This window comes from Gavia stellata, chromosome 22, assembly GCF_030936135.1.
Source record: "Gavia stellata isolate bGavSte3 chromosome 22, bGavSte3.hap2, whole genome shotgun sequence".
In the NCBI taxonomy this organism is placed as follows: domain Eukaryota; kingdom Metazoa; phylum Chordata; class Aves; order Gaviiformes; family Gaviidae; genus Gavia; species Gavia stellata.
Window position 1 is genome coordinate 9,467,785 of NC_082615.1, and position 13,387 is coordinate 9,481,171.

General features: G+C 45.0%; 1 protein-coding gene across 1 annotated transcript in view; it reads left to right on the forward strand.

Annotated features, from left to right (window-relative positions):
• Nucleotides 1-7,417: 7,417 nt before the first annotated feature.
• RAB11FIP4 (RAB11 family interacting protein 4) overlaps nucleotides 7,418-13,387 on the forward strand; it is a 124,369-nt gene continuing 118,399 nt past the window's right edge. Inside the window, exon 1 of the mRNA XM_059828215.1 lies at nucleotides 7,418-7,561. Coding sequence (XP_059684198.1) covers nucleotides 7,418-7,561 — 144 coding nt within the window. The remainder of the gene's footprint in view (nucleotides 7,562-13,387) is intronic.

A 13,387-nucleotide genomic window follows, 5' to 3' on the forward strand; every position in this document is an offset into this window, starting at 1 on the left:
AAAATGTTGCAACATCTGCTTATCTCAGGATTCAAAGCCACAACAAAAGAAGAACATCTGTGTACTGAGGCAAGATGGAAATCTTGGAGCACTTCTTCATTGTCATGTTATGTCTATTATCCTGTAAACATTCTGCTGTAGGGCAGCACAATTTGTGTGTGTCACTTCTGAACTCTGGGGTATATTCATGTTTTTCCAGAAGGGATTCAGGAAAGGAGTAGTAATTTATCTGATCCACAGACAGTGATGAAGGAATAGTAAGAATTTGAGTAGAGCACAGTTCGCCCTTGCAAGGTTTCTCTGAAAACTGTTCTTGGTATTTGCTATATAATAGGTTTGGTAGTTAAGGAGTAGCTTTAGCTCTTGTGGAGGAGCAAATGTACCATTCTGGTCACTGTTTGGGGGGGATTTTTTTTTTTTTCTTTCTTCTAACTGGCTGGTGATTGAGGTAGTAGGTAACTACGCTGGATATATCTGCAGGAGTAAAAGTGTGTTAGTATGAATGGCCTAATGCAGGGGGTTTCAACCTATCTCAGTTCATGAACCCCTCACGTAAAGTATTTCCAAGGAAAGCAAAGCACCCTTACAAATTTCATGTATTGACCATTACTTTTCACTTGTATCTGATAAGTAATATAATTCAGTGGCTAGCATAAGCAGAGCATTTGCAGAATTGATGCACTAACTATAACAGTGGTCTAAAACAGATGGGAATATTGGCAGGCTGTGTCCCATAGGGGGACTTCAGAATTTCCAGCCTTGGTCTGAAATAGTCCTAAATGGTTAGTCTTCAGGACATGCTCTACAGCATATTTTGACGCCTTCCACCCACACCCCCCCCCCCCCCCCACTAGAGGTTGAAAACCAAAGCACTAAAAGGGCATGGCATTGTGCTAATTTATCTTAGCTAGCTGTCAGTGTTGGGTGGTCCCACAAACTGGAAAGCGAGAGATGGACTATGGTTGGACTTGATGATCTTACAGGTCCTTTCCAACCTTAATGATTCTGTGACTATGAAAGATTTCTCCTATTATAGGGACCTCCGGAACAATGAGCCAGAGAATAACCCCTCCTTGCCCGCTGTTGCAGGGACTGGGCAAGCACTGCAAACAATCTACCTTGAGATTAGTATATCAGGCCTCAGTTCAGAAAGGGGGCTTTCCACTTATTAGGTACTTTTGTGGCCCAGAGCTTTGGTTTTGTTTATTCTGTGGCTACAATACTGCAGGGAGGAGGTTGGGATGTCTTAGAAGACCAAAAACATCCAGATAATATCCAGTTCCAGCAAATGTCTCACTGTGGCTCTGCTGCTCAGTATTTCCATCTAATGCACTGCACAAATCTGAATCCAAAGTACTCTCATGGTAAGGCAGGGTTTTAGAATACGTACAACTCATCCAAAACATTCACTTGGATGTCATGCAGGCAAAAGCAACTACAGATGCACAGGGGACGAACAAATAAGGCCAGAGCGACTGTAGGGCAGGGAGGCAAAAATCATACTTTTGCTGAGGCTGATTCAAATCCAGGAACTCATTTCTGTTCTCCCCTAATTTTACTCCTCAGTCTCAATACCAAAATTTATAGGTAGATACTGTGATGAATAGAGCTGTATCAGTTTTAAAATGCTGTGAATAATCTAAGCATAAGAGACAGCTGGAATAATTCCATCTGCAAGCTGTAGTCAGTAGATTTGATAATGCCTACCACAATCATTTTTGAAGGCAATTATAAAGGCTGATAGAACCAGCCTGGTTAAGCTGCTTTTCTAATTGCTTCTCTGTTCCTAAAGTGTTCTTTTCAGGACTGTTTCTCTGCAAGCAAGCTGGTTGCAGTCTGTCTTTGAAACAGTCAGACTGCTCATCACCATTAGCCCCACAGCCGATTTGGTCCATTGATGGTCACAGCAGTAATGATGCTGCACCTAGGTTCTCTTGCATAAATATTTTTGTTCTGTCCTTTATCTCCTATTAGTCAGCCAACTTGGATTCAGTTTACACAATCTGTTTCGAGACAGAACAAGTAATCACTGTTTGGCTTTAGCATCAGTATGGTATATCATGTTCTAATTTTATTATTCTGTCCCAGATCTCATTGCTAAATACAGCAATATCTGGGAATTACATTCGGTAGTCAGCTGTAATAAAACTGCAGATGGAACATATTTATTCAGATGTTGTGTAGTTCATCTTGGATAGGACAAAATAAGCAAAATTTTAGAAACTTCATTTGAAGCAGTAAGGGATAACTTACTGAACAGTTCATATGCTGTGTTATGGGTGAGTTGTTAGCTTAAAGAAAATACACTGGCTGGTGCACCCTCAGTCTTTAACAGCTGCAAGAGGATTTGCTAGATGATGATTATTACTTTTTAAAAGTAAATTGAGGGAGGGAAAGGGAAAAAATAAAAGTCATTCCCCTCAAGGGTCTGGGGCTTAGGTCTGTTGATGTTATTTGCTTGTTAGAGCCAGAGAGGAATGTTTGTGCATCTCTTGACAGCTCTTTTGGGGGTAGGAATTGAAAATAACTTGACTGTAGCTACTACAGTTGGTCTCCTTTTTACACGGTTGCCTTGAAGTCTTAAACATTTCATTGTACCCAGACTCGCCTGTGAAGGAGTGAAGATCTCTTCCTGAAGCACTGAGGGACAGAAGTGACCTAGTGGCGTGGCAACTGTCAGACGCTTTCTAGCACCATTAATGCTTTCAGGAGGTTGCCAGATGCCATTGCACGTTATAATCTGAGGCAAATGTAAGTCTACCCAACTGCTTAGAGCTCTTCAGAGAAAACCTGACGGGTATTGTCCTTTCCCTAAGAGAAGGCAGCAGGGAGGCTTCTGGAATGTACCAGAAAGAGAGGTTTGGTCCCAGGCCATTTGGAGGACTGTGGGACTTCTTGGAAGAGGAATAAAGCTTGCTTTATCCCATACTATTCATTCGCCTCTGTTTTACGTGTTATTTTTCTTACCAACTACAGTAGCCTTACCTTGCTGCCGTACACAAGGTGGCCAGCGATGTTGTCTCTTGGCTGGTGACAAAAGTGCAGTGAAATGGCTGGCCACTTGGTGGGGTAAGGAGACCTTCAAACACCATGGGAACATGCTGGCGTTAGCAGCCGTGTGCCTGGTGCTGTCCCTGGAAATGCCTGGTCAGCACTTGGAAGCCTGAGTTTGATCCTATGAATTCACAGTGGAAATGGCTTTATGTGAACCGTTACAGAGGATTATTTAATTTAGCCATAACTTCATGAGAAAAGATATTTTGGTCTTTCTGACCACAGCCCCAATTACAACGAGGCTTTATAGTTGCAAATAACAGCTAAATTAGCCTCCTTTAACCAGAACATACCATTCGATATTGTGATTTGTACTTAGGCACGCTCTTTTTCAAATGATGTATTCCCTGCCTATCCTTAAAACTTTGATCAACGTCTCTGAGGGTAGTACGTGTGTTGTAAGAAGAAACAAATAAGGCATTGGTGCATTTGCTGAGGTAACTGCAGTTAGCTGTCTAGCTAGGCTCATCTAGCAGAGTTGTGCACATAGCTAATTCATAATCTGGTAAGAGTGCTGTTGAAATCGAGCAAGAGCATTCATACTATGTAAAATTAAACCACTAAAACTTTTACAAGGTGAGGTCCTTTAGCAAGTAGAAAATTTCAAAGGAAGATCCTTGCTTCTTGAAACATTTCCCCAAAATTTCTAAGTTGTTGTTGTTGTTGTTTAACTTTTTATAATAGAAAAAAGATTAGAGAAAATAGCAGTAAAAAAATCAAGTATCTTGCTTCTATGCCATACCTGATTAAGCTAGCCTGTGAAAACCCCGTTACCTTTTAAGAATATTTTTAAGTTTTCAGGCAAGGCAAGAGTATTAGTAAGCTAGTTCTTGCTGCCTGTTATCTGTTCTTTATGACACTTAAAATCAAAGAGAATATACAACTGATAAAGCACATCTGTTATGGTGCTAATCAAAGCTACAGTAGTCAATGGGAAACAGGATTTGATCAAAATACAGTAAGACTGTTAGAAGCCAAATATTCAATGAGGGTTACATAATGTATACTATAAAAAGAAATTGTGCTATGAAGCTGTTCTGAGAGGCTGGGTCTCAAGATGTTGCTACTATATGCTGGAACACAACCAGAATTGTAGAAGAGGTCATCAGCCTTGGGGAATGCAGTCCTTAGATACTGTTTCTGACACCAGATTACAATTTGATATATAAGTGGAAATGACATTGATGGAAAAGCAGCTGATTATAAAGAAACCCTGCAAATGACAGCCATGGCCTGTGGTATTCAATGAAATGTTTCCTCTTTATTTAGTCTTAACAGGAAAATATGGTAGCACCACCACTGGTCATATTTCAAGTTCAGAAAACTAGATTTGCAGCATGTGAAATATTTATTCCACATAGTGCATGAGCCAAATGAAGAAGTTGCCAAACATCTCTGATGAAACAAGTATTTTGGTATACCAGTAAAGAAAAATAGCCCACTGGTACTAGCGAACATGTTCTACCTAGAACTGGAGAGGCAGAGTTCAGCAAGGAGTAATGTCAGCTACATCCACTGGCAATAAAAATTGACCTCCTCCTTGATTCAGCCTTAAAAACTGTACCTTGCCAGTGCAGTTGCCCAGCAAGTGTGTGGCACGTGTTCAGCTCAGTGTCCTGACTTTAGCACACTTGGGGCACCCCCAGCTTTCAGATCCTGGACCTTTATTGACAACATCTCACACCCTAGTTCTCCTGTGTTCAGTGCTGTCAAATCATCTCCCAGCTGTCAGATCTTTGCTCAAAATATTCAGCTCTTTACAATGACAGCTTCTACAGCCTCCTCAGCTCTCCTATTGGCTTGCTTCCAGTGTGCTCTGGCACTTGATCTGTCTGTGGCAGTTCTCAGACTTCAGTACTAACTCCCCAAACTGTAGTGTCTATACCTGGAGCTTTTTTTCTCTCTCCCCCCCTTCCCCGGTTAATGCAAGAATGATACATATTTTAATGCTGATAGTTTTGGTCTAAATCTATGTTGCCGCTTACTTGCATATCTAGACCAAGTTCCTTCTTTCTCCAGCAGGAGATAAAGGAGAGCCAGTGGAAATTAACGGGATTCCATGAGACAGAGCATGACCCCTGTGAGGTGTGGGAATTCCTTCTCTGGTCATGGCAAACAGGAATAAACATTCCTTTTTTTCCCCCCACAATACTTAGTGTGACTCCACTTCCCTGTCTGGGATGGTACAGCTGCCCACCTGCACACAGAGAGGTGATGCAGATGGTGCAAGGAGGCACTCTGAGGCAATCTCAGCAAAGAGGGTGGGACAATGACACAGATGTGCTCTGAAGCCTTGAAGAGGTTGAACTCCAGAGCAGTTAGACTAACAATAGCTGATGCCACATAGGTGTACTTTTCACAACTCTGAGGGGTACCAGCTGACAGATTTTTGAATACTTTGAATAGGTGCCCCTGAGGGGTATGCTAAGCTCAATTCCCGTGTAACCTGAAGGGTTCAAGGGTCCTGCGATAAAAGCTAAACGTCCCCACATCTTAAGAATCCTGCTCTAACTAGACAACTTCAGAGAAGTTTGCTGATCAAATATTTTGCTTCCCTTTTCTCTTTCAGATCTCCTCACATCTCTTCATAAACTCTTTGCTTCCCAAGGGTTGTATCTGATCTCTGCACTTTGATTTTTTTTCCTGTCTGGAAAGACCCTTTTGTACATCAGTAAGGGAACAGGAGAACTCTTCTGTATTTCTTGTAAAACTAAAGGAATGTCAAGGTGGCAGGGGCTGTGGAACCAGCTCCTTATCTCTGTGTCAGAGACTGGATATGTGGGGAGCTGTATTGCTAGTGCGGTATATGCTGTCACTGTGGTGTTGATTGACAGCTGACTTATAGCCTACAGGGCTGTCAAGTCAGCCTCTTCTCAACCCTGAATTTGCACATAAAAGGGATGAGAGACTCATGCTCCAAGAAACAAAACTTCCTGAGGAGAACACTCCTATTTGTTCCAAGAAAAGAGATGAATTTGACTAGCTTGCTCTAATCATGGGATTTTTCAGGGTTGCTAAGGGCCATATGGACCTCTCTTACTGCAAGAAGCAAATGAATGGATACTGTCTCAATTCAAAACCTGCTGCACTTTCATGGTCATTTTAGGTGGACAGCTTTATCAATCACCTACTGAACATCACTCAGTGATGGATGGTCACTTGTGCTCAGCAACGACTGGCAGAGGCAGTAAGTACCTGAGCCTGACTCAGCCAGTGCTCCTTCCTCCCCAAGATGCTGCCCCATTATTCCTGGTCTGTGGCACCATGTAGGAACCAGAACCATTCCTGGTCTTCCCTCTGGCAGCTCACGGCTGTGGACCTAAAAAGCAGTCCAAAAAACTCTAAGAAAGAAAAGGGACAGAGGAGGGAGATCATTTTACATGCTTATAACCCAGCCATGGAGCACAGTGGTTGTGGAAGGCTTTAATGAGGAATCCTGCAAAGGCAGGGACATCCCTTCATTAGCAGCTATGTCTCATTAAAGCGTGGGTGAACAGTGTCTGTCCTAAGCCAAACCCAGCCATGAGGAGTGCCTCTGCATGGCTCTGCCTGGTCACTTGAGCACAATGGAGCACGGGAATCTCTGCTTGTCCTCCTTTTCCTTAATTGCCCCTTAACTCTCTACACTCTGCTTTTCTCCCCCTAGCCTGGACATCTTCAGTCCTGGATCAATGGCTTTTCCTCAGGAGACATTGTAGTGTCTGGTGGTTTATTTTGGGTGGTGGGGAGAGGGACCGAGGTGCGAGGCAGTGAAGGGACTGGGACAGCCAGGAAAGGAACCCAGCGGGCGCCGGGCCTGCTGTCCGCCAGCTGCTGGAGGGGAGCGTGCTCTCCTCGCCATCCGGCCTCCCTCGCTCCCCCTGCCCCACTCCCTCTCCCTGTGGCGATTTTCCTTCCTAGGGAAACTCCCCACCGCTGCTGCCCGCAAACCGTCCCCGCCCGCTATCGCGTTTATCTCCGCTCTCCCCCCTCTCCCCGCCCGGCTGCCGCGGCCCCCCGCCCCCGCCCCCGCCCCCGCCCCCCGGCCACCACACTCCCCTCCGGCCCCGCTTCCCGCCCGGCCCCGGCGGCGCCTCTCCCCTCACCGCGGCGCCCCCTGGCGGCGGCCCCGCCCCTGCGAGCGCCGATTCCCACCGCCCCCTCCCTCTGCCTCTCCATCCTCCAGCTCTGCCCTATTGTTCTCCCTTACCTCGCTCCCTCCCTCCGCCCGGGGCTCGCGTCCTCCCTCCGCGCTCCTCCATCCCTCCCTCCTCCTTCTCGCTGTCCCTCCCGCCCCGCTCCCCGGAGCTGATGTCACGCACCCGCTGAAGGCGCGGGCGATCATGGCTGCTGCGGCCGCGGCCGTGCCGCCGGCCTCCAGCTAATGCCCGCGATGGAGCCGGCGAGCCTGCTGCGGTTCCTGCGGAAGCTCAAGGAGGTTTTCGACGTGTGCGACGAGGATGCGGACGGCTTCATCCGGGTGGAGCACTTCGTCGCGCTGGGGCTGCAGTTCGGCCAAGGGGATGAGGTGAGTGGGGCGACCCCCGGCCCCCACGCCCGGCCCGGCCCGGCCCGGCCCGCTGCCCTGGCCCGGGGCAGCCGCGCCACTTTCACCTGCTGCTCCCGCTGTGCGGGGAGCGGGCCACGGCTCTGCCTGGCCAGACCCCACCAGGACCGCCCGCAGCCCCCGTCACCCACCTTCCCTCATCGCCGCCCGGATTCCCGCCGTCGCTCAGGGAGCCCCAGAGCCCTCCCCATGGCGGCCTGGAGCCCCGTTCCCTCAGGGCCACCCAGTCGCCCTCCCCCTGTCCCGCAGGGTCCTCCCTAAACACAGCCCAGATCCCTCCTTCCCTCAGGGGGTCCCGGAGCCTCCCCCTTCCCTCAGGGCGGCCCAGATCCCCCGGGCTGACCTGGCTCCCGGTCCCCTGGGGTGGAGGAACCGGACCCTCCCGGGGCCGTCCCAGTGCTCGGGGGTCGCTGTGCCTTTCGGGGAGGTGTATTTATTCTGGTGACAACACGGGCTTTCTCTGTCCTGGCTGAGCTGCGTCCTCACCGGGGAACCAGGCTCCGTGGGGTATTTGGGAGCCGAGCCCCGGGCTGAGGGAGGCACAGCCGGGCGCCGGCCGGCGTTGCCATCAGTGCGGTGCCGGCGCTGGCCCGGCCTTGCCCGCGGGCAGGTGAAGCGCATCAGTGTCTGAACAGTCAGAGAAGCACCAGCCGAGGGGCGCCCCAAAACCCCCAGGTGATCGGTTGGAAGCCAGGACCCCCTCCAGCCCTTCGGTGACACAGCGCAAATCTGGAGTCGCGCCGCTGGTCTCAGTGGAGCCGTTGCGTCAGTGGGACCACTGTAAATCCGCGACATCAGTGTAAATGAAAGGGGGATTCAGGCCAGCGTCTGTGAGGGTAATGACATGCATTTGGTTTGAAACAGTTCCCTTAAGTGATTCAATAAAGGGCTGCAGGTCCAACAAAATTAACTAGCAAGAAATGCTTCCTTTCCCTAGGAGAACTCTCAGGATACTGCACTTAACTGTTCGATGCTTCACAATATACCCCAGCAGTTTTGGGAGCCAGGGAGGGGGTGTGGAGTTGGGACTAGGATAGGACTCAGAAAACCAGTATCAGCTGACCTTTTAAAGTACAATAAAATAAATTAATGTGAGGACCCAATAAAACAGTAGTTTATAAAGGGATGCCAAAGAGACAGCAAAACCGGAGTGAATTCACAGTAATTGTTGGAACAAATTACTTATTTTTGGCTTACCGCTGGTAATGAAACACAGCTTGTGAATGAAATCAGAAGACTAGGAGACAGAAGGCTTATTGCTTGCAGATAGTCACAGGTCTGTTAAACATTTTCTTAATGAGAAGCTGGAGTTTCTTGCTTTAACGAGCAAAATAAGGAGTAGAAATGAGTAATAGTAGAGAGCTTTATTAATTTCTGGTTTTATTTGTCTCTTGGTAAATTGTATAATTTTATATAAACTAATAGAAGTATTTTTAAATCCTTACTGCCAGATACACTGCATCAGAAATGCTTTTTGCACTACTGCATTTACTTGGAGGCAGATCAGTGGCTTCCTCTTGCAGCACTGATCCAATTCCACCGCCTGTTTTGCAGCAGGATGGCATTGATGATTGTAACAATCCTTTTTGGTCTTAGAATCTGTAAGGTTGTGAGAGGGGAGCAGGTTCTGTAAGATGCAAAGGAGGACTCAAGTGATGATCTCATAATCTTAGAATGAATTGGAGTATATTAGTTGGAAATTGTTTAAATGGAATGGAAAGGAAGAGAAAACTGGAAATCTCAACAATGACGGCAGTAGAAAAGTACCAGTTGTCAGTGGTAGTATCTAGGTTTCAGGATGGGCTGGCTTACTGGGCAGGCAGGGGAAAGATTACCAGTGATGAGAAATGCATTCTTTGTATTTTCTTCAGTTCTAACTGGCAGTGTTTGATAAAATATTTGCAAAACTGGGACAGAGAAGTCTTACCTATATATCTATCAGGATTATAATATAACTTGTTCTGGTTTACTTCCCTGTGTCTATTGTAGTCATTGGCTAGCAGTCCCTTGGCTTCGAAGGAGCTGAGATTTGTAAATCACCAAAAAAGGCTTGCTTGAGAAATACAGAATCAATTTTCCAAGTGCAGATTTACTGTAGAACAACCACTGTAGTCTGGTTTTAAGTCTTGTTAAAAATGAACTTTATGTGTGATGAATCGCAGTTGATGTTTGGAGATGGTGAGAATCTATTCACCCATACAGCACAGTGCTTTCAACCTTGCATCTGCAGGAACCTAATAAGCTCTGCGCGGGAGTGCATCTCATAAAATTAAACTGAGGAGACACTGCTAGAGAGCAGTTCCCTTTAACACATTAGAACATATTTACTGTCATTTAATTATACATTTGAATTATTTGAATTATACAATTAATTATACATTTGAACATGCTACACTTCTTGGGCCTGATCCACCTCAGCTCCCTTACATTCAAAAGAAGTCTTTCCATTGGTATCAGTGAAAGATGGATTTGCCTTCGTGTGTAAGTTATTTGCTCCTTCTGTTTATGTAATTTATCTGACCACAGGAAGGATCCTATTTTGTAGCATTGTAGCCTGAATAATTCTGAGTCTTACCAACAGTAGCCCTGGGTTATGTTTGTGAAATGAGAGAGTATCTGTGCCTTCAGTTGTGCCAACCTGATACACACAGCTTTCCACCTCTTCTCTATGCCCTCAGAGCTACCACCATCCAAAATTCAGAGCTTATAAATTCTTAACAGCAACTTCAGTAGGGCTTGTAGCTTGGACTGTGTAGGGAATGTAGCCTTTTCTGTTTTTTCTTTTTCTTTCCATTTCCTTTTTCTTTCTTCTTTGTGTGTGTGTGTAGTCAACATGCTGAAATTTATCATTCCTGAAAGATAACAACTCTCTGAAAACTGCCCCAAGGCAAAACATTGCAGCAAGGCAGCAGCTTTCTGTTCAAGCAAAGTAGTCCTTACCTGCTCAGTCAAAATAATGAACTTTAACATTTCTTATTAACTTTTTTACTTTTTTTTTTTTTTTACTAATTTACTTTTTAGTGGGCTTTTGAGGCCTCTGCTTCTAATGGCTTGATGCTTTTCTTCTTTAAGACTGCACCATCGCTACTGTACCCCATTCCCTTCTGCCTTTCCCATGCACACGAAAATCCTCCTCTTGCCACGCAGTCATTGAGAGTCTACTGCAGCAGATTAGCAATTGCCTCAGAGCAGCTGTTTAGGTAAGGTGTTTTGGCCGTGGAAGCACTTCTAGCAAGTTTGTTTGCAAAATTTGCTTTGCCCTACAAGGCATGTAGTTCCACTAGAGGAAGAAGTGACTTGGCCATGTTAATTTGGCAGATCCAGGAGCAGAATAATGTCTCTAAATTCCTGCTGTGGTGCCTGAATTAACAGCAGACCAGGCTAGCTGTCGATCACTGCTTGCCCATACAAATACTTGTGGAACTTAGGCTTTTAAACAGTTTGGCATTTTGGCCTCTGTTCGTCCCATCTGACTGTAGGCGTTTAACTGAGTTGTCTAAATTAATCTTCCTCCATGGTCACTGATGAGCAATTGAACACTCAGAGGGTGTTACAGGACCCAAGGATGAAATAAATTCTTCAGAGGTGCTTCTTTATCTCCACCGACAACAGAAATTCCTTGCTGAGACTTTTGGTTCGGTGCTTAAAAATAGCAGGCTTAGGCCTTGCTCTCCTGTTGAATGGTCTGTTTGCCGTTTGTGGAGAAATCTGAAGAAAGACATGAAGGGCTGTTTCCAAAGCGACTTGACTGGATGGAATGTACTCACTAGCTGAAGAAACACTTCACATAACATTGAAAAATGCCAAGAGTCGCTCACCATCTGGTTCCCTTTCACTGGGAAGATAGTTGCACTAGCAGCCGAGTGTCTAGGAGCATTGTGAGTGACATGTTCAGCAAGCCCCAGTTCTGGCGGTGGATTGTGTGAATGTGTATTTCAGGATAGTGCCAGTTGATGTTTCATTATGCCAGATTCTATTTAAACTCTACATTCAGTTTTCAGCAACAAGTGAAACACGCTGAACAAGTTGACAACTTCTTTTTGAGATACGTAATCACTTTTTGGAGGTGTGCAAACCATACAGGTACTTAGACGGTCATCTTTGTCATGGTAAGATCAACAGATGCTCATCAACTTGAAGCAGTGTCACACCTGAGGAGCTTGAACAGCTAATAAAATCTATAGGCTAATATCAATTATTCTTGTGAGTGGACAGTAATTCACTTGAAGTCAATGGTTTATGAGCGGTGTAGAAGTAGCTGAAAACAAGTTCACATATTTCACATGAACAAATGAAACTTTCTGGCCAAAAGAAACTGTTGAAATAGGGAGATGTTTGTTGCTAATTTTAGTCGCTTCCATTCATCTCCATTCTGGGCTGAAATTAAAGGCGTCAACCTCAAGTGCTGCCCAGGTAGTAGATTGTGGCTTCTGGCAGAGTTTAATGACAGTCCTGATGCTCCATATTGACTTGCTCTCAGATGTCTCTCAGGGACACCTGATGAGGTCATGCTCTAAACACAGCCCTTCTATTGTAACCACTCCGTAACTAGCTTGTCCTGTCAAGAGCAGGAGTGTAATTTCACTGCATGACAACATGGAGTCTTTCTGAATGGTCTGGGTGAATTTCAGGCTCCTAGCTGTAGTGTTGCAGTTCAGAGTTGCACGCAGAAATTAATGGAATGACTGCAAATTTACATCAATGTGCCTGATGACAAACTAGTTCATACCTTCTTGATAATATGCAGTATGCTCTGGACTTAACCTGCAGCCACGAGAAAAAGAGACTTTGGCACTGAGACATTGAAAGAAAAGTATTAGGGTGTTACCAAGTGATACTGCCATTCTGATAATGGAGGCAGAAAAGAGTTATGACTTCTTTCTTCTCTGCTTTTCCTGGAAATAATTACTGAAAGAAAAAAGAAAATATTTGCCTAGATGTAATGAGGATGCAAAGAACATTCCTATGTGATGGTGTTCTCTAGATAGCAGCAAGGCTGCCACACATTTAGACTCCTTAAAACTATATTTGCTAATGACCCAGATATTTCATATCATTTACAGTGAATTGGAAAAAATGCAGTTCTGAAATGGCACAGCGGAGTACTTAGTTTATGGATTAGTCAAGGTACAGTCACTGTAGCCTTCCTAATTAAATACAAACTAGCAGTGAATATGTTTAAAATTAGCCTTTTGGTATATCCTGAAACTAAGCAGGTTTTTCTAAACAGCTGACATAAAGCAAGCTTAGTACTTGCTGTTAATCAAACATTTTCTGAAGCACTGTTACGAAGAGAGAAGCTGTAAGGTTGCTGTGCAGTCATGAGTTTAATTCGTTATGTAATACTTTTGCATTTCAAAGGTAAGAGCTCTGAGGGGGTTATATATATAGTTAAGAATTGATTGTTGCTGTGTTTTGCAATACAGGTCAGTGATCTGAAATAGTAAGTTCTTTATGCCTAAAGGGAAGGCAAATAATTCTGATAGCAATTTTTGATATTCAAATGACTGTGTCTTACAACTACCTAGTGTTTGCATTTAGTACAGGTACAGTGCTACTGTGTTGTCTTACCATTAAATGCAAAAATGCAAAAGTAAAGAGAAAAGTTAGCATATGGATCAAGCATAGAAGACAGTACTGCATCTTTTGTGTACAGTATGGAAGGTAGCATATGTAACTGGTGAAGTTAAAACATTCAGCTGCCTAGCAAGACCAGATATTTTCTATGTAAATTTTTCTCCCTGTTCCCCCCTCTCCATGCCTGATTCAATCCATGCTGTTAAATTG